Raw genomic sequence first — 22470 nt, forward strand, 5'->3', positions numbered from 1 at the left:
TTATGCACTATATAACTACTACATTGTAAAGGATGTAAGTAAATGATGACAGAATTTTAATTTTTGGGTGAACTATCCCTTTACATTAAGTTACTCAGTAACTACCGTTTTGTTTCGATGAGACAGGATTAGGATTTGGAAGTGTTCAGTCATCCTACTAGAGCTAGATCATGTGGTTTTGTAATAACTCTGTATCTGATTATGTATATGGCAATTTGAGAGTCATGAGAGTTGTAAGGAAGACTTACTGGTTCTTTTCCACAGTTAAAATCAGCTGTTGTCCTTCTGCTTTGATCAGGATTCGCAGCGAAGCAGGAGGCGTCTAAATAAAAAAAATAAAAAAATCACTTCATGTCCTGTTTTCCTGTTTCAACCAATTTATTCTAAACCCTGCATCTTCCCCATTGAAGTGCACACACACAGCCTTCACACCTTTGAAAGACTCCGGATTTGATCCAGCACACCAGACAGAGCCATAGAGCCAAAAAGAAGCCTTCCAACTGTCATTTTGCACATAATAAAGTGTCAAGCACTCTGCACAGGGACATGGCTGATGGGTTCATGTTCAGCCACTGCATTATTATTCTCTTGACTCTTTCAAAGACATAAGGGATATGAACCGACCTGCACACACAAATGTCATTTAAGCAAAAAATGTGTCTTGACAAATAACAAAAAACAAGCTAGCAGTGAAGCCAGGTGTGTTTAAGTGAGTGGATCTTGGCGAATTGTGGTGGACATCTATGAGGTATCTGCTCCCTGTGTTCATTCAAAGTGGATATTTTATATTTCTTTTGCTTGCCTATATGAGACAATATGCTGAATGCTTCTTTTTCACAGCCTAAATTTGTTGTATCTTTATCGTTTTCTGCTTATGTAGTTGATTTTAGTGCTGCATTATTATATTGATTTACATCTTAATTTGCTTCAAAAAGTATAATGGTAATACCATTCATTTTATTTTACAATAAAACATTATTATTACAATATATTTCTAATTTTGTGTAATATTTTAATAAATATTATTTACATTAAATCTTATTTTAGAGTCATGTCGAATGGGTCAAAAACAGTGGGAATGTGGCCTATAAAAACTTCAAAGTCATTTAGCAGTTTAAAAAAATTATTATATTATGTGGATCTCAAACATTCTAGAATGGTTCATTATTTCCAACTATTTCCATTAGTTTTTTAGTAAGGATTGGAGGTGATTCTGTTTCTTTGAAGGCAACATGAAATCAAATTTGACAATTCTTATTTTTTATGGAACATTGTAGTGTTTAAGTCTTAGAAATGTGTGTTTCAAATATGATGCAAAAGGCTGTATAGGGTTAAAAAATGCACGTGTGCACACAGATCCTGAAATATTTCTGAATAACTCAGTTTAAGAATAACTTAAACTTTCCCTTTATTATAATAGAATGACCATCTACTTTTCCTTGCTAAACAGCTGATAGAGCATATCTTCCTCCCTCACTTCAGCTGTGATATGACTTTGGGCCATCAGTCAGGCCACTCGTGGCGCAGACCGAAAGTCCTTTATTCGGAGTGGAATTTCCTGCCTTAAATACGCTACCTACCCTTACTACAACCTCTGTCTCCACCTGCAAATGTTTAATCACAATCACCTTGAAAAGCAAAGCAAAGCCAACCATTCTCTAGCACTGCATTTTTATTACATACAAATCTTTTCCTTATCAATGCATTAAAGACATTTCCAATTATTCAGACAGTTATGAAAAGATATGGGTCTCGAGTTTCCGATGCCTAAGCCTTTGTGCAAACATGAATTCACTGCAAAATGGGCAGTGAAATGGCCTCTAAGAGCCATTGCTCTGAGCTACTGAAGACGTTATATTCACTGGAGCTCGAGTAACTCAGTGTGGAGACTGGAATCAATTAAGCCTTAATGACAAAGGCCCCGTGACTTTTTGTGACAATGTCGCCACGGCTTCAGGCAGTTAATCTAATCGAATGTACTCCAAAACAGTTTTCGAGATTCATCACCTCATCACTCAGCCTCCGTGCCTCTGGTGCTGTTTGGCAGTCAGGCCTTTCAATCATTTTCACAAATGACCCTTTTAGAGCTAAAAGGCTGTGGTTTAATAATGATACTGAATATGGTGGTCATACATTGTAAACTAATTTGTACCTTAGTCCTATGTTATACAATTTCGAACTGAAGTGAACTTTTACTGGACTCAATATACAGCATTATCCATCTGAATAGAGTATATGTAACTCAATGCTATTCAAAATCAAAAACTCAAATGTGAAAATATGTGAAAATAAATGATTCATCAACAATGTACAGTGTTCTTTCTTACTCTGGAGCGGAGCCAGCTGATTGGTCGCTGCTCTTTTCCTTCCAGCAGTAGCGGTACCATGGTGTCGTAGTATTCCAGTTTGTTGAGCACACTTTTTAGTTGCCTCCCTGCAACAAGCAACAATAACAAAAAAATCTCCCATTAGTATTGCAGTGAGGTACTGTACCAGTGACACGATATGTGATGCAGCTCGCTCTCTCTCTCTATCTCTCTCTCTCTCTCTCTCTCTCTCTCTCTGTGTGTGTGTGTGTGTGTGTGTGTGTGAGAGAGTGAGTAATGGAGGCAAGAATTTCAAATGACCAACAGTTAAAGGTGGAATTATAAGCTAAAGAATTGGGACCAGCATGAAGAGATGGGGAGATAAAGGCCATTAACTTAATAGAATTTGTAGTCCTATTTAAGTTAAATTTAACTTATGGGTTCCCGCTGGATTGCTTATGGGATTTTATGATGGTATTTTTCAATTTAAATATAAAATACATTTTCGGTTTAAAGATGCACTATATTGGGTATTTAGTTTAAAAATAAACAAAATTTTAGCATTCCATGGTAGTGTTATCTCAATTCACTGTGCTTAGCCTACAATAATGATACACAGTATAGTGGTCAGTTACATTCACTAATACACCAATAATAAAAATTTTAAAAAAAGTCAGCGTATCACAATACCTAAACTATTTTTTCCCCATAATATAAATTACAGTCTTCCCATGAAAAAAAAACTACTTTTTGATACTATTTGCATTATTTTGAGATGTAAGTTGCTAACACATTTCTACATATAGTATGAATTACAGTGGTTGTTACATCATGACATAAACCCACATTCACAGAGAAAGTATTTCCGCTATTTTCAAATATTAATAGTAGCTCATGTATTCAACAACTCATAAAAAAGATTCTGTGTAAAGAAAAGGAGGTTGAATGACAGTTGACTGCTGTCTTCCATTCAACTCAGAAAGTCAGAATTTTTACTGTCATACTTGGAAATGTGCAACAGAACAGCACATGATGTCTGAAAATTCCATTTATAAACTCATAAGGGAACTCTGACAGATGAAGATGATGTGACATGAAAATGACAGCACTCTGAGATGTACACTGTTTATTAAATTATATGCACTTTTATGTGCATACAATGATGAATCAAAGGAATGCTCAATAAATTAGCATTCCAGGTTGGGCTACAATATAACTGAAAACTTTTTCATGACGTATGAAAAAGAATGCAGTATATGAATAAGTAAAGCCCATGTAATAATTTGGCATCAGTATTTTTTAAATACAATGGGGTGCAATGAGGTCCCCAACAGTTTGAGGCCACTGATGAATATGTTTCTGTTTTGGTCTTTTTTATTACAAAATGTCATGCTTTTTCTCAAACAAGCATGTAATGAGAAGAATGATAAACTTGGCTTGACTGGGTTCTGTGTTTCGTGCGTCATCAGTCTAAATCAAAAGTCTTCTCTTTTTCCTCTCCCCTCAGAGAAAACATTGTGCCCCCACAGAGCCAAAGCATTCCATCCTCAGCTGAACCTCAACACTACGGCATCCATTATGAATGAGTGTGACAGACACAGAGAGAGAGCAAGAAATGATGAGGAGCTGTAAAAGAGACATAGACAGCACAACATGTTTTTTTTTTCTCAGCTCTCTGAGGGTCATTAACCCTTATTTCTTTATCTCCCTCACTGTGACTCACATACAATCATTTGTCATTATATATATATATATATAATTTTTAAATATCTTTTTATATATTTCTTTTATATATTTTTTAATAAGAAACAATAGTGTTAATATTCTTTTTACATTTGTTATATTTATAATTAGACAGTTAACTTGGTCTAATTGGTCACACTGAAGTATTATGTAATAATATATAAAAACTTTTTAATCAAATAAATGCTTTTTTATCAAATAAGTCCATTTCATATATCAGTATATCTGCATTAAAAAAAAAAAAAATACCATGGTATTTCCATGTACCGTGTCAATATTCTTTGTGGTAGACTGGGTAACCGTGTAAATGCATGACTATGGTACTTATTCAGTACAGTTCTTTCAAAGATTTAATCTGGGATTAAATCCAAGAACTGTTGTATTAGCATCCACTGTCACAACTATACCATAGTACCTTTTTTTAAAAGTCGGAACAAAGATACTGAACTTCAAATAGAGTAGAACAAAATTATATGATCACTACACAAATGCAGTGAGACACTAGGAACCAAGCAGCTCCTGAAAACACATACTTAGTACACCAATATGCCATAGAAAACATATATACCCAGTGAGAATCCTGTCAGCTCATAATAACAGCTATTTGGTCTGCAGGGCACACTGGGCTCATAGCTTTGCACTGCTGGTTTGTCAGACACCCATTATTACCTAGGATTCAGCATTCTGAAGGAGACAGGAAGTGGCAAAGCACTCTGGAAACTTCTTTTCTCCCCAGTTGGAAGCCATCACTCAATCACTTCAATGTTTGTGCACATTTTGGATATAATTTATAGCACACCAGCACACATATGCACAAACCCCCACACTTTCTTTACCCAGACACAATTTCCTGTTTGTCATTATAATTCTCCTCCTGCTCTATTTGTCCAAGAAGGATTCAATTCAGAAAGAGGCTTTGCACACTAGAACAAAGCTAACATTTTTGGGTAATCGTGAAGTGAGTAATGAAATTAAATTGAAAGACATTGCATTAGAGACATCTTTTAAGCCCCTTTCACACTGCGATTCCGGCAAATAACGGGTAAAGTGTTCCGGCAATTGTTCCCGGTTTGCTAGATTTTGCACTTTCACACTGCCAGTGATTACCCGGGATATGTGCGTGCTTTCACACAGAACCTGTAAAGATCCTGTAACGACACATGACATCAGGGCGTGACGTGTAATGTACGAGTCGAAAACGCTAGGCACCTTTTACTTTCACTGAAGCAAGCGGAATCAATCCAGGGACGTGTTTGCTTTCACACAGAAGGCGATCTGGCAATCTTCCGGCAATTTGCCAGGTCCGACGTGCATTGTGAAAGGGGCTTTATTGTATTGTATTTAAGACATCTGCTATCTATGTGTATCTGTTAACTATAAATAAACTAAAGACACACATGGATAGATGAATAAATAATATACTGAATCAATGACTCCTAAATACTGCACCAAAACTACACTTGAAAAATGGCATCAGATAATGTGCTTTAACCCTATAAATTAACCTATAACCCTATAACCCCAACAGAACTAACAAATATTGCTACAAGTGTGATTGCATCATATAACAATTGCTGTTAATAATGTTCATCGTCTGGTTGACTGTCGTTTTCTGAAAATCTTTCTGAAAAATCCTGTCATATGCACACAAACTGACAGTCACCACTTATAAGCTACTACTAAATATTGTAGAAACGTAATTTTCTGTAAAGTTGTTTTGTAATGATGTGTATCATAAAAGTGAATTGCAAATTGAATTTAATAAATTCTACTGTATCATATTTAATTTCGAGTCACACAACATATCAGCAAAATTACCAGAGCTCAGATTTCATTTTCAGCAGTATTCTCACACCATTCTGTAAATAACAATGTTTTTGCATATAGTGTCCAACTCTGGTAAAACTTTCCCTGCATCTAAATAGAGTGCAACACAAGGGTTCTGGAAGTAAACATCCCATTCACTTTCGCCACACAAATAGGTTTAAAAAAATAAAATATATAATATAAATATAAATTATATATAGTATAAATTCCCAAAATGGACCTACCATGAGCTCTGCAAGTTATTAATCAATGGTATGTATATGCTTCAGTTAAAATTGTTAGCAACATTAGCCCCATTTCCACAGCATGAACTTTCTCCAGGAACTAGGGTCTTTGGGCCAGATCTAAATAAAGTTTCAGGTAAAAATTCTGAGTGTTTATTTACACTATGTGCAAATTTTAGGCTATAAAGACAAACTCCACCCACAAACATGTGATTGGGCTGGTCAACACGATAAAAGACGGCTGTCAATTGACAGCTTTAGTGGTGTAGATAGTTAAGCGTGCGCTAACTTTTCCTTCTTTTTTTCTCTCCTTACCTCTATGCCCATGTCATGTTCAAGCTATCTGAAGCAAGACCTGATGGCTTGACCAGATTTATTAGTCTAGTGTCAAAGTGAAACCCCAGAGAATGTGGGTGTGTGCATATGCGCATGCGCAAACAGATATGTTTTATTGAACATAATGACAGTCCATTGAGGCTTCTAACTAAATACAGCACTGATAGCAGCAGGCCAAACAATTCATCAGTTCACCATCTAAAGAGCTTGAGTGCTTTATAGATGTTCTGTTCGATAGGTTTGGGGCCAAATAGAGTTTATAAACCAAAGTTCTACGATATAATAATTTTTAAAAGACATACCATAATTTTAAAAATTAGATGTTGCTGCTCAGAAAATTACTTGTTTAACTTTTGTCATATTCTCTTTATTGATACAAAGCCATATATATATATATATATATATATACACACAGACCACAAAGGAAAAGTCTAAGATGTTTAGCAGCTTTTATGTGAAAATTTTATTTACGTGTGAAAATCGCTGCACGTAAATGTAAATGGTGTAGGGGGAAGTCATAGCCTGGTGGTTAGAAAGTTTGACTCCTAACCCTAGGGTTGTGGGTTCGAGTCTCGGGCTGGCAATACCACATCTTAGGTGCCCTTGAGCTCTGGGTGTGTGTGCACTTTGGATGGGTTAAATGCAGAGCACAAATTCTGAGTATGGGTCACCACACTTGGAGCGACAGGGCAAGTCTTTAAGAAAAATAAACAACTTTAAGTAAACTAATTCCAGTCACATTTCTACAAAAAAGCTCAAAAGTACTTACTTTGTCATTATGTCCATGTAAAGCATAAGTTTATTCGGTATTGTGACATATTTGTGAGAAAAGAATTTCAATTTTCAATTTTGATTTCATGTGGACTGGAAGTACCAAAAATGTACAGATATATTTGACATCCGTTCTCCTGCTCTAAATATCTATTTAAAGATAGAGGGGTCTAATAGTCAAACACACTGTCAAACATACTGGATAGAGCTTCAATATCTAAAAGCTTAGTCCTACTTTATTATGAATCACTAGGGGTAAGCACACTTGGGCTCTGAGGATCATATTACTTCCTGTTATTTACTTATTTTGAGTTAGATCAGACCAAAACAATGATCTGTTAGCGTGAGAATCACTGACAAAATCACTGACTCGTAAAATCAATAACTGCAGCAACTGAATCGGAGCATTGCATTGCTGTATCTGAAATTGCATAATTCAGGCAAGAAACAGAATGTTTAAAAAAAGAGAAGTGTGCCTGAATTCACAGCTCATAATAAAGTAGTTGTACCCAAATGACTTACAATTTCCAGTGTGATTCTGAAGTGCGTCTGTATTAAACTTTACAATCCCATGAAGTCAGAGGAGAGGAGTTTTGAATTGCAGTGAAGTGACACAAAATGACAACATGACCAATGCAACACATCCAGATTTTATTTCATACTACACATGGTTTTCAAAGTAATTGCTTATTCAAGTACCTACTCAAATAGTATGTGATTTCACCCAAATAATCGGTTCAAAATAATAATTCGTTCAAGAAGTGGACATCAGAGTGTGTCTCTGCTGTGCCTCAGGCAAATCATAGAAAAAAATCAGTTCAAAATAATAATTTGTTCATGCAATGAATATCAGAGTGGTGTCAATTTCTTCACTTCAAAACAAAATTTTCTGAAATGTAGTGGAGTAAAAAGTAAGATATTATTCTTTAAAATGATAAAAGTAAAAGTTTAAAAAAATAAATGCTACTTCAATGCCATATCAAGCACAAGTGCATGGTAAGTATGTTTTAATGCAGATTTTTGAGCAAATACTCTTGCTTGCTTATAATATTTATTTATGTAAAACCGTAAGTTATGCAAATAACCAGATCTGCATAATTCCTTTAGCAAAACCAATCACTTTAAGAATACACTGTGATCAGCGGGCACAGTTTAGTCTCACTTAATCGCTTTCCAGCTCACTTCCAAAGCATCTCAAAATCAGACGGACTTTCTTCTACCTGTGTCTTCAGGTTTCTAAGTGGATGAGTTGAATACATTAGTTCTCACCTAACAGCCTGAAAAAGCAGCGTCAGCACTTTGAGAGTCAGCTGCTGAAACGAGACGAGAGGTGAGAGACTGAAAGAGGAAAGCGCAATAGTGAGTGAGAGAACTGGAGTCGGGAGATTAAGTGTGTGTGTCAGATAGAAAGAGTGAGTGTGTTGCTAAATGGCTAATGTGAGTGTGATGGTATGAATGAAGAGAGATTACTGACTGAGAGAATCTATAGACTTTATGACCTTGCCTTAATAATCTCTTTCTCTGGCTCTGCCTGTCATTCTCTCACTCTCTGAGCTCGAACTGGTATCGATGTGTAGCTACAGATTATGATTTTGAGGCTCTCTGATGGGGAAAGAAATGAGAGTCTGGAAGATCGACAGCTTACGTAAATGGTTGAGGCTAACTATGAGTGGCATCTTATGGTTTATTAGCCTCTTTAAACAGTGGCCCTTTGGTTTAAGGACTCCTGCTGTTCATTGTTCTCTTCAGAAACACATTTATCCTGGGGCATATTTATAAATCTGAAACACTGTTTTTTTTATATATAAACTAATATACTACTGTATTCATAGCCACATTTGAATTATACTTGTAGTATAACATATTCATCTAAAAATTTGCAAGATGGCAGGAAAACTGACAGACAGACAGACAGAGAGATTAATAGATAGATCTACTTGATTCATAAATAATCTAAATATAACCAAATTCGGACTCAAATGACAATATTCTTGCGGGTGTAAACATGTTCACTTGTCAATTCAGTTGGTCACAAATTTTTTGACACTTGCATTTGGTCACATATGTTCTTCACATAATGAAGAATCAAATAGACTACAATGTAAATTATATATTTTATCAACTAAATATACATCAAATAAATATTCATACAACACATTTCTAAACAAATGCAACACATTCACAAATACATATACTAAATTTTGAAGACAGCATAGCTGTCTAATATGTCCGACATTTAGCCATGTTTGCACACCTAAAGAAAATGGCATGCACAATGACAGCAAAAGACTAATGAGTTTAGAGAGCTTCCCACCTGACTGCACAAACTGATCCCTATTGTCTGAGCCAAAATCAATAAGTTTGTTTTTCTGCCAATCAGTGAATAACAGAGAGAGAGAGAGAGAGAGAGAGAGAGAGAGTGTGTGTGTGCTCGTTTTTGTGACATATCAGCACACAACTCTGTTTAATGACATTGGTATGGCACAGGTATTACAAGGAGAGGGTGACTTATGAGGACATAACCCATGTCCCCATTTTTCAAAACGCTTATAAACCATACAGAGTTAGTTTTTTGAGAAAGTAAAAATGCACAAAGTTTCCTGTGAGGGTTAGGTTTAGGTGTAGGGTTAGTGTAAGGCCATAGAATATACAGTTTGTACAGTATAAAAACCATTATGCCTATGGGATGTCCCCACTTTTCAGAAAAAAAAAAGTGTGTGTGTGTGTCTGTGTGTGTGTGTGTGGCGTTGAGTTTTGGATCAATACAGAGAACAACAGGGGTCTGATAAACATGTCAAAACTATTCCCTCACATTCCACTGACTTCCATTGATACGAATGTGAATGCGGGAGACAGGAAACGCAAGTTTATGTGAATTTCACTGGATTCCAAGTTTGATGAACTCTGCAAATTCGAATCGTGTGAAGATGTGTGACCAACAGAAGACTGATACGTTGTGACCTCATACCTGAATTAAAAGAACGCAAACAGGATTGCATTATTGCAGTACGGTGGAATAGACTGTATATTTTTACATTTGATAGCATCATTTACTTCCACATGCTGTATTGTTTTAGTATCAGATTTACAGAACGGATTATGAAAATCATACACAATCATGCAAAACAGCACAAACATGCCTCAAAAACCCTGAATGCAATTTTGTGGACTGGTTCAGAACGCTGTGGTGTGGAGTATGTTGCAGATTACTATAATCTGGCCTACTTTGCTGAAATTGCATAGCATTGATGTACTACTGTGATCCAAACATCTGAATGATTCAATGATTTACTGACAAGACAGTCACTTGATGCCACTCACTGGTGGGTTTAGTTTCATATTTATCATCATCATACACACCCATACACACAAAGACAAAATTCAAGTAACTTTAAAAAATAAAAGGCATATAAGAAACAGACTGTTCACATGTCCCTTTTGTTTGTATTCTGTTTCATTTGCTGTGATCAAAGTGAGAGTTTGGAGAGTCTTCTGCAATCACAGCTCAAATACGCATTATCATACTGCCTTTGCTGTAATTACTGTCTTCCTGAACACCAGCTTAGAGGAGCATGTGTGTGCTCTTGAGAAAAAAGACAGGAGAGGAGGGGAGGATCTGAGATGTGTGGAACAGATGTGTCAGAACAATATGATCTTATTAACTAATTGGTGAAAACCACAGGTGAAAGAGAAAACTTAATCTAACCTAATGATTAACATACACTCACAGTCTGTGTCAATCATGTCTCACTGAAATGAATGCAGCACATTACATACCAAACGCAAGTCCTATTTAAAACCTAATCCCACTGACCTAATAAAACTGTGGAGTACTGACAAACCCATTGTTGATAAATAAATGCACATCATTGGATCAAATGCAATTTCCATATAGCTGAATTTCACCTCTAATATCTTTGACTGTTAAGTGAATGTCATGTGCAATTAAATTTGTTCTTTAGGTAATAAATACAAGGGATAATAAGAAATAATGCAATAAGAAGCATGCAATATTGTCCAGATATTTTCACCTAGTGTTTTTTTAATATATTTATTTATTTAGTGTTTGAATAATTAAATATTACATCAAAAATATTACTTCATAATAAATATTATGTCATTAATATTTCATTGTAACTTTTGGGGTTCAGCTTGTCACTGGGCAATAATCTTAAAGGTACATCTTTGTGTAAATCTCAGTGTGTCCAAATGCCCTTGATGTTATTAATATACACAGACAGGACATCCAGACGTCACAACGCATTAAATGGTCACTGTTGAACATATCTCCTAAAGTCACATGTAAATGTGCATCTCTGCTCTTTCCTGCTATTGCTGTCCATCCTTATTCACACAAGGTATCTCATTCAGCATCTCTCCTCTTGTTTTATTCATGTGCTCTCTTCACAAACCTTTGAGTTCTAAATCAAAAAATATATTCAAACAGCTGCCAAACTCATCCATGTTTTTAAAATTCAATATTTGACCTATAACTTGTCAGTACTGTAGTTATTATTGTTTAATTGGATTTCATTTCAAACTTTAGACAGTCATGTGTCCATTTCCACATATTTCAGATGGCTTGGATGTTAATTTTGAATGAACATTTTTTTGCAATAATAACTTTTAGGGGGACACCAGCTTGTCACTGGGCCAATACCCTAAAAGGTACATCCCTTAAGGCTTTACAGGATAAGAATATGCACCCTTTAGACAAGGCACAAAGGTATTCTGCCACAGCGATCGCATGTAATAACAATGAACTTACAGTAATTGCCTTTCTATATTAGGTTTACTCAGTAATATTGTATAGTAAGGTAAGCACTAATATAAAGTGTGTCTCTTACCGTCAGGTGAGTGATGAGCAGAGATGTCAGCTGTCAGTCCCACTTTCAGCAGCACAAAAGCACACAATCCGCTCATGAGGCACCAGTTCTGCATGCGCCTGTAGATCCTCATGATGCCCGGCTCCTTATGATGAGATCTTCATAATATACAGACACAGGATCACAAACACACACATACACTCACACACACACAGCGCAAGCAGAGAGGATGTGAGGGACTTCCTGCAATTCGATTAAATCCACAGGGGAGATAGGGGAGGGTGGTATACAGACCCGCGATTGCGCTGTCAGGAGAACTTTACAAAGCCAGTATTGTTTAAATCTTAATGTCTACTGTGTTCACACTGTCTCGTGTCACACTTGCAGAGTGTAAACAAAAGCACAGAACACACGAACAGCAACGAACAGAAGCGATTTGGTCTCGTGCCACGCTTTGGTCAAGTGCTGATTCTTTGGAAGAGTGCTGCTTGAATCTCCACGTGCTTTATAGCGGGCTTCTGCAGGGTCCTAAAGCTATGCTTTCAGAGTCCTAAAACTGTTCATAAATACTGTTTATAAACAGTATTCATAAAAAAAACGTATATATGTAATATTTAAAAAATAATGTTTTATCTTTAACCTTGCATTGCAATTTATTTACATGACAGTATTAGTTCAAGCATTATTTTAGGTCAATGATTTATTTAAAAAAAAAAATAGTTTAATAATATCAGTAATCATATATATTATATATTATTATGGTCCCAATTCCTAAAAAGTGTCTAACTCCTATTTAATTATTAAATAAATAAATTAAGGCGTAACTACATAAATTAATTACGGATGTATTGTCAGGAAGGTATTTTTACATTTAAGTACAAGGTAAAAACGAACACAATAAATGTATTGTATCAATTGATTTATTTAAATGTAAGCACACGTTAGTCTATTATTACTATTATATACGATAAGATGTGGGCTGTCTATTAATAAAACAAAGCAAATAGGTTCCATTTATATATATATTTATGTAACTACCATAGATCTTTATGCAAAAATGACATGTCTTTTGACATGCATTCCCAATAAATTTCATGATAGCATTATTTTATTGTCTGTTTCTAGTCAACTATATATGTGTAGCCTTAAAAATAAATTAATACATATATTTATTTACTTCACTGTCAGATTTCATTGTCACAGTGTTATTCTGATTCACTCAATCTTGTAAATGGATGAATATGACATAAATGAATTTAGTGCAGTTTGATTGGTTTTGTGGTTACAATCTAGGATAAAAGTTGTGCATTTTAAATTAAATATCATACAACATTTAAAATATTGTATGACTAATGTTTTTGCCTACATAATACTGTTGCAGAAATTCAGAAACTTTTTGTGGCTATACATATTTTGTGAGTTTATTTGCGAGGAAATTATTCATTTTCTTAATGGGGTCATTCCCCCTTTCCTTTTGGGTATGCAAGGCACTCTGTATTAACTCTCTCTTCTTTTCATGAGACTTTCAAAACACCCAAACCAGCTCTGTATTCTGATTGCTGAATAAAGACACATTTTCCACCCTTAAGTTACTTCTTTCTTCTTTATCTTCATGTCATACAATCTGTCATCTAACACCTGATCACTGACTTTTCCAGACTAATCTCCCGTTACACTGTTCTCTCCTGAATTCTATTACCCCAAATTTCACGTTATGCACCAGAAACCCTGACACTTCCAGAGCAAAAGTGTCCGTGGAATATATGCCGCTCTGTTTATCATACATCCCATGGCATTTTAACATTATTTCACTTACTGAAATTGGCTATTAAAGAAAGAGAACATAATGTCCACATTTTGATGTGGAGAAGATTGCATAATGAATCAGAATAAAAGCAGTTTCAAAAATGGCAACTCTGCGTTTTCTTTATTTCTTTTATTTTTTTCATATAACTACTTGAGACTATGAGACCATAATTGATGATCTTTAAAAACCAAATTACTATCATTTCAATAGTAGAACAAGCTGTACGTAATAAATCTTTGTAATGGGGTGTTTAAACATCAGATTGTTTAAACTTTAGATAAGGTCAACCCATTTCCACTGGTGGAAAAAAATATGTAAAATATATTTTAAAACTACATTTTTATGTTTTACATGCCGTCTTCTGTAGTATTTATTTTACAGCATATTCTCAACAGAAAACAGACTCCAACCAGGTCTAGAATCTTGTTCTTATAATGCATTTTCAAAAATACCTATCATACAGCCCAATTTGTCATGCATTCTTATGTCATATGGTTTCACCCCAGGTCCAAGAAAAGGTGTTTTATATTTGGAACAATGCATCAGAAACCAAGCTCTGCTCTCAGGAGGAAGCTGCAAAGGTCTTCCTTGTCTTCAGCTCTTTACCTCAGGCAAGGTGAACGCAGGGGGATATGAATCTTGTGAACTGGCACTTCCCTCAGTCACCGTGTCTTTGAAGAACCTGATCCAAAACTTTCTGTGGAAAAAAGGAAAGGAAACTTTTAACTAAACTACAACCAGGCAAGCAGCCTGTCAGTAAAAGCACCTGCAGGCTCAGGTCAGGGAAGTGGTGAAGTGACTCTGCGTAATCTACAGATTCTCCCCCCCGTCCCCCTGGGTGGCCATCTCCCCCGGGACCAATGCTAACTTGCTATCTGTGCTCCAACCACATCATGGCTTTTCCATCCTCAGAGGTATTCATTTTATTTTCTGCCGGGTTCTCTTGACATCTTTGATGCTGTATATTCCAGTATAGATTAGAAAAAGTTCAAATCTTATGTTCGTGAATTTTTTTTTTTTTTGTCATGAACTAGATTTTTGCCAACTCTTAAAGGAATTAAAAAAAACATTATCTCATATTTACTCAACTTTGTGTTTGTGTAAGCAAATAAAATTTTAGATCATTCACAAATAGTCACATCACTGGTAAAATTTCAAGCATTTTGAAACTACTGTACTCCTTGAAGTTTTAGTGGTAACAACAACAGTCAACTCTAAAACAAAGATGCTCAGTAAGCACGGTACATTAAATGCACAGTTACTATATAATGAATGTGTGGTCAAGCTACAGTCTGTCCAAGGCTGCATAACTGTAATAACAATGAACTGTAAAAGCCTTTACTGTCACTTTAATGATATTAAAATATTTGAAGGATTAAATATACATCCAGCATCCATCCATATATCCATATATTCAACACAGTACATACAGTAAATATACAAATATACATTGCAATTGGATTAACATTTACACATGCTGGAAGACGACTGGTGTGCTTTCATTGAGACTATGACATTTTAATGAGATTAATTAATGCTTTTTCCAAATTGTAACAAAACTTCTAAGATACAGTACATGTAAATTAGCTTATTGTGTGATAATTATTGTCATTATCAGTCACTGGAATTTTCAGTGCTCAAGTATATCACAGGGCACACATAAGATACATAAAGTTATGCACACTATGAGCTAAAAACAATGTCTCTGTTAACTCTTTTGGCACTTTTTTGGCATCTCTCTCACTATCTCTCCCCTCACCTGCTTCTTTCTATCTTCAGCCTGACTTATCAAGAATTCATCACTATCACAGAGGAGGTGCAAGCCTGAGAGACAGAAATTATTGTTGACACAATTATTGTGTCACAAGTGTCCCATATGTATCAGGACCGTGTCTGTCGCCGAAAATAACAAAAGTAATGCATGAATATATCAGCCTTGAGTGTAATTAATTTGGATTACCTAAAAGTAGTTTGATAGGCAGGATTCATTTGAAGAACTATACTGACCTCTGCTGGAAGACAAGGTAAGTACAATTCATGTGAAACTTCTGTCTCTATTTCTTCACTCTCATTGTACCAAAGCTGTATAACTTTCTTTTTTTCTCTGGAACACCAAAGGAGACATTCTGTATAATGTACTAGTAAATCTGTTAAAATGATTGGGGAGCTTCAGAAAGGATGCAAGAGTACCATAAAATGATCATAAAAGTGGCCCATATGACTTGTGCAATATAAGCCTTATGAAGTCATATGAGGGCTTTGGGTGATAAATGTAAGTCATTCACTGGTTATCCCTTCTTCGTTCGAGCTTTTACATCAATAATTGTTGTGACTGAATCATTGAGTCTATGAACCATATTCAAAAACCAGCGAAGTCCAGTTAGTTAATCATTAAGACTAGTTTTGTCAAACAGATCAAAACTGAAATTTTTAATTCTGTCAAGCAATGAACAACAGCTTAAGTATCATATGACATCAGTAGACTTCAATTATATTTTATCCTTGTTTTATAGTGTATTTACAAAAAGTTGTAATTTCACGGTAAAATGACCAGCACAGTCTTTAAAATGCCTCTTTGTGTGATCCAATGAAGAAAGTAAGTCTACATGGAACTATATGAGGGTGAATATATAATGACAGTTTTCATTTTTCGGTAAACTATACCTTTCAGTGGGTTTTCACAAGGGCCCAACCAGATAAATGTAATGCTTAAGTTGTATATTATCATTTCCAATCTGCTGTGAAGCACTGTTGGATCCCTGCATGAATGCCCCTCATGAGCCTCTATATATCTTTTGACACCTCAGTACGGAGGTAAAAGGTGAGATCAGACAGTCTGGCACCACACAGCACCTGCTGTTTCTAACCAGAGGGAAGGTTTTCACAGGGCAGCACAAGTTTCATCCCTGCTGAAACACTTGTGCTGACAGTTGTGACAGAACACATTAGGAGACAAAAGCCTCAGGTGTATTTGTCCTTACAGGGGTCATTAAAGGTCAGTCTAGAGAATCACTTTAGAGTGTTCACTGTTACAGCAACAGCACAAAGGAACACAGCCATTCGGTCATGACATCAATTCATAGGCCAATCCGGAAGGCTAATTCAATGTGTTTTCATTCATGAATTATTATGCATTTTTTTGATGCATCTATGCATCAAAAATAAATGGTGGAAATCTTTAATAGCAGATTGAGTTTTAAAGCTTAACCTTTTTGAACACCTCTGCCCTCAGTCTGTTGGTTTCCAACACCAGCCGCTTCCTCTCCTCCTCCTTCTTTTTGGCCACCTCAGGGAGTTTGTTGTAAATCCTATAAGCGCAGACTCAGGATGATGAATGCATAATGACATGAAAAAACTGAAGTGTAGGTGGAAATAGGAAGTGATTCATCTACTTTTCATCCAAACAGACAAACACAAACACACATGGAAATATCTAGATATACAGTCCATATATTGATATATATGTCCATATATGCTTTTATCCACTATACTTCATGTGCTTTGGTGGCATTTGTTCAAGCAGAGAGAGCAAACACTCTCCTTATCAGAAAGGGGTCATATTGTGCATGACAAGCACTGATGCATGTGTGATATTATGAGTGTGTGTATGCAAAAACTCACCGCCTGGATCTCCACTGCATCTCCTTGCATGAGATGGCTCTGTCCCTGGGTTTGAAAAGGTTATCTTCAAAACACACATACAGCAGGGAAATAAAAAAATAAAAGTGAAATGGAAAGGTTGTTACAAAGCTTTGTATTTAATCGTTACATTTTATTCTTCAATTTCAGTTTTTTTAAAGGTCATGCTAGTCTGTGACCTTCTTGGCCTAGCCTTACAAATCAATAAACTTTTTAAGCAATTATAAGCTTATGAACAAATATTGCAGTTGCACATACAGTAACTTATGAATGAGAACATTTTTACAGAGTTCAATTGGAGCCAATAGGGGGCATCAGTTAGCTGTAGGAGCAATAGGACGCGTCATGGACTTCATTGTTCATTCTTAACAGGGCCGCAGTGAAACATGCAGAGGTCTTTGAGATCTCTATTGTATCTGTTTGCTTTTAATAAGTCTGTCCCACCTCAAGTTTGTTCTGATATTACGAAACTTCTAATGCACCAAATGTTTCACTGCAGTGCTGAATCATGTCATCCTGTGACAGCATTAGTAATGTGTCTCACTGCAATGTGCTTGCCCTAAAAGTCTGAAGTTGATGACCCTTATACTCAATGTTGGCCCAGTTCTTAGGCATTTGCCACACTGATGCACCATTACCAATTAATTGTTCATTGCTACTGTTGGTACCTGGTTGAATGGTTATAGCAATAAAATTGAGACTGCATTGCTGCAGCACAGGTTTTCATCACAGCTCCTTCAACTGTGCATAGGGAGGATGTTAATGAAAACGGAGCATCTTACCACTAAGTGGGTGTGGCTTGGAGCAGTTCTGCCTACAGTTAGCTGTCTCCACGCCCATGATAAATTCAGCTGTTTGTAAGCTCCGCCTCTCTCTGGCCCTCAGTTCCAATCGTCGCATCCGATTCTGAGAGTGAGAGATGAAATCTGGACGAAACCGTTCAAGAGCCTCCTACACATATTTGGATATGAACACAAGGTTTGTGCCACAGTGAAATGCTGGGGTGTATATATATATATATATATATATATACCATATTTGAGTGTTCAGGAATGAAGTAAACTTGATTCACAGAGGATTTCTTTGTTTGTCTGTTTTTTTTTATAGCAAATCTCAAAATGGGTATCCAATTTATTATATTGTACATTAAAATGATGCCTAAATTGTAGCATTTAATATGTAATGTAAAAAAGACATTTTGTACAGAATTTTAATATCGGTCATAACATGAGGATAATTATATGCTTATCAGTATCAATATTTTGCAAGTAAATAATTTACTAATCCAAACCACATGTGGATGTGTTTATAATGGTTTGCAAATATATTTGCAGTTCCAATTTTAAAAAAAAGAATCAGATATGCCCCAATAAATCTGTTGTGTTCTGCCTGTCTGAACAAACCCTAAGGAAAACCTGATGGTAGTCAGATTCCTCCAGTAAAACCATACCCTCAAACTAAGTGACAGGTGTCCTGTGTCCTGCTGGTCAGTCTTGGACCCACAGGTGCAGTTAGTTAAATGAGGAGAAACCAGGTACTCAGTGTGTCTCCTGACTTTCTCAGCAGTGTGGAACACTGTTCTGACCTCATGAGGGGCCCTTAAATGCACCTGAGTCACTCCTGTAATGATAAATAATGATGTTAGCATAGTACCTTAGCACACAACCTGACAAGCACTCGCTATAACACACTTTTACCTGGATAAGATATAATACATTGCAATACACAGAAGTAGTGGTACATAGAAATAGTGTAAGACATGCAGGGGAACAGTCCACTATAGGGTTTGTGAACTTCTTAGTATTTAAAAGCAATGAATGTTAAATGAGAGGAAATGTGGCAGGACATTATTTATTTTTTAAATTCTTTTCAGGATTTGATTAAAACCTGTTAGCCTGCACCCTGACGCCTGCGTCCTCAACTCCCCTCAAACTCGCACGTGTCAATGTTTACGAATAGATTAAATGAATCTTGACAAACTATATATCACTATAAAGATCTAAGCCTAAAGAATTGACAACAGATCGCTGTTTTTGAATGGGACGCTTATAAAGACTGTATTTGCTACATTTGTGTGAGCAGTACACATCAAAACATGAAGTACATACCAGATTCGTCGTAATAACGAGTCATAAACACATCCACAGCTGTAAATCCAGGTTTAGTTAGAAAGGTAAGGGTCCACTAAACGACATCTCATGGAGCACGTTTAGTTCAACAAAGCATTACCACAGTAACATGGATCATAATTCCTTTGTTTACATTTCAGTTCTTCAGGGACAGAATTGTTTGTGTCCGTTACGGAATAACTCATGCTCCAGAAACTGTGTCTTGGTAGTAAAAAAACAGCATGGTTTTGCAGCATACAGTGTCACAAACAGAATGAGATGATTCACAAAAAAAAAGTGAAAGAAATGCAGAAGATTGTTTATCTGAATTCTGCCACTCTCTTGTAACGGCTCGTGACGCGCTCTGATGCACCATTTGTATTATTACCATCTCTATAACTGGCCATCAGTACATCAGCACGTATTTTCATTGTAATTCATTGTAAATGCTGCATTTCTAGCAATCTCAGGATGTTCTGTATTTGGCATACAAAGTTAAATCTTTGTATTTTTCGTACTCAAATTATTCTTATTGTATTTTTCTAGTGCTCAAATAAATCACTAATATGATGTCTAAGTTTCTCTCTAGTGTTTTATAACTGAAAAATATGTAGTGGTACTGTATTTTTACTGACTAAATAGTTTGTAGAATAGAGCTGTAATCGGGCCTTAAAGGGGGGGTGAAATGCTATTTCATGCATACTGAGTTTTTTACACTGTTAAAGAGTTGGATTCCCATGCTAAACATGGACAAAGTTTCAAAAATTAAGTTGTACGTTTGAAGGAGTATTTTTGTTCCCAAAATACTCCTCCCGGTTTGTCACAAGTTTCGGAAAGTTTTTTTCGAGTATGGCTCTGTGTGACGTTAGATGGAGCGGAATTTCCTTATATGGGTGCTAAGGGGACTTCTGCCGGAAGAGCGCGCGCTCCCGTAGAGCAGAGCACTGAGAGCACTACAGGCATGCACTGATCAGAGCGAGGGCGTCGCGAAATGTCACTAAAGAAGTGTGTTTTTGGTTGCCAGGGCAAGACAACCCTGCACAGATTACCAAAGAAAAAAACAGCATTAAGGGACCAGTGGATGGAGTTTATTTTTACAGAGCATCAACGGAGTTGTGCAAGTGTTTTTGTTTTTCCCTGCATTTCGAAGATGATTGTTCACAAGGCCCAGGTTGACAACGGATTTGCGTATCGTTTATTTCTTAAGGATGATGCAATCCCAACGAAAAAGGGTCACAATCGTGTGTTGGAACCACAGGCGGTGAGTAAAACTGCTTCAAATATCTCTGCCTCCTTGTTAGTGCGTCCCCTCCCATGCCGGAGACCCGGGTTCGAGCCCCGCTCGGAGCGAGTCGTTGCTGCTGCTGCTCTCGTTCAGTTTCAGCCTCTGGATCTGGTTCTGGATCATAAATAAATGGCTGAATCTGACTGTAAGCCATGGTTTGTTTTGGATGATGGTTTTGTCCTCACGGTAATGTCACAGCTTCCACATGCTCTCAAAGCAAAAGCTTACTGGCGCTTGTGATTCTTTAGCTCCGCCCACACGTCACGCCTCCAGCCGGTCGTGTTTTTCCGGGAAAAATCGGTACAGACTATCTTTCTCTTATGAATATAATAAAACTAAAGACTTTTTGGAGTTATGAAGTATGCAGTACTACTCTATAGGTACTCAAGATTAACAGGATATTGAGTGAAAACGAGCATTTTTTTATATACTTCAGTGTCTTTAACTTTTAACATATTTGAGCATTATTAACTCTAATTACTATAATTACTTACTATAATTTTAAGTTAGGTAGGGCACTTTCAGCTGTGAGTCCCATAACTGGGGGTGCTGGTTAACAGGTTCTTTTGGAAGCTCTTGTCACTTGTTCCGCTAAAGGAAGAGTAAGATGTTGCATTTTCATGGCATTTCACACTGAGCACATTTAAGCTCTTGATCATCACAGGGGACTCCAGCATTTTATTTAAAATTGGCTCTAAAATAAAAGTTAAAATCCTATTCACTAAAGCATGTCAGAATCTGTGAGAAAGAGACAGATGCAGACGGTTGCAAAAGGACAGTGACGGATTGGCACATAAATAAACTAAGACTTGTGGCTAAGTGGCCTTGTGCACCCTCCCTCCCTAGCTGGTGTTAGTTCATCAGAGCCCAGTCATGCTGCTGTGCCATCACACGCCTCACGGACCACATGCAAAAGATCAGTGTGCTGCAGAGAGGATGTTATCCTTCGACTCATCTCGAGGAAATGTGTTTAGTTGTACAGAGCCAGAATAGGGGCCAGAGAAACCAATATACTTTAGATGCAAGGTAATGTGGAGTCAATGATGCATCATCTCACATAAGAAGATTGAAACTCACCCTATTTTCTTTTAAATAGCTCTACCTTACTAGCTACGTCCTTTATATAAAAGAAATCTTGTCCTGACAGTGCATCTACTAGTTGTCCTGCAAGATAAATAAATGTAAAATACCAGCATCAAATGCTGATAATGCTTCAGTCCGCTACTTGGCTTTACTTGAAAAGTATCTCATTATTCCAAGATCAAGACTCTCTCTGTTAAAACCTGAAATGCTGCCTTGGAGCAAACTTACAGATTTAACAGATTTCATTCAATCTCTGGATACCCAGCCATGCACTCTGTATCAAATAATGTTAGATTAAACCTATTCTACCAATTTGCACCAGCAGGCCATTTTATCTGACATCTGATTGACCCACTTGAGCTGGCACACTCTATTCACTTTCTAGGTGCATTCTTTTGTTTTCACAAAGCCATTTATAGTTTTTCTGATAATGCATTCCCATTCCCAAAGGAGCTTGAGGGAAGGCTGTCCCATTAACAATGCATGAGCCAACAATCACAAGGTGTGCAACCAGA

The 22470-nt window shown here is 36.5% G+C and overlaps 2 protein-coding genes across 4 annotated transcripts in view; both read right to left on the bottom strand.

The window, feature by feature from the left end:
• Nucleotides 1-12495, bottom strand: part of LOC127933280 (disintegrin and metalloproteinase domain-containing protein 12) — a 78213-nt gene extending 65718 nt beyond the window's left edge. For 2 of the 3 annotated variants that reach the window (XR_008147483.1, XM_052530131.1), the window contains exons 1-3: nucleotides 12055-12316; nucleotides 2328-2434; nucleotides 249-322 (exon numbers count right to left, since the gene is read on the bottom strand). Coding sequence is in view for 2 of the 3 variants with exons in the window: in XM_052530131.1 (XP_052386091.1) it covers nucleotides 249-322; nucleotides 2328-2434; nucleotides 12055-12166 (293 nt within the window). In the remaining variant the exon portion in view is untranslated. The other variant, XM_052530132.1, reaches the window with a different exon arrangement.
• A 1489-nt stretch (nucleotides 12496-13984) lies between these two features.
• LOC127933618 ((E2-independent) E3 ubiquitin-conjugating enzyme FATS-like) lies at nucleotides 13985-19519 on the bottom strand. Its single transcript, XM_052530707.1, has 5 exons — nucleotides 18930-19519; nucleotides 18262-18430; nucleotides 17462-17525; nucleotides 17049-17148; nucleotides 13985-14537 (listed from the first exon to the last, which is right to left on the bottom strand). Exons 1-5 carry the CDS (start codon nucleotides 19125-19127, stop codon nucleotides 14499-14501), a joined length of 570 nt encoding a protein of 189 aa, XP_052386667.1. The 5' UTR covers nucleotides 19128-19519; the 3' UTR covers nucleotides 13985-14498.
• Between the last annotated feature and the right edge of the window lie 2951 nt (nucleotides 19520-22470).

Source organism: Carassius gibelio, chromosome A17, assembly GCF_023724105.1.
Source record: "Carassius gibelio isolate Cgi1373 ecotype wild population from Czech Republic chromosome A17, carGib1.2-hapl.c, whole genome shotgun sequence".
Lineage (NCBI taxonomy): Eukaryota > Metazoa > Chordata > Actinopteri > Cypriniformes > Cyprinidae > Carassius > Carassius gibelio.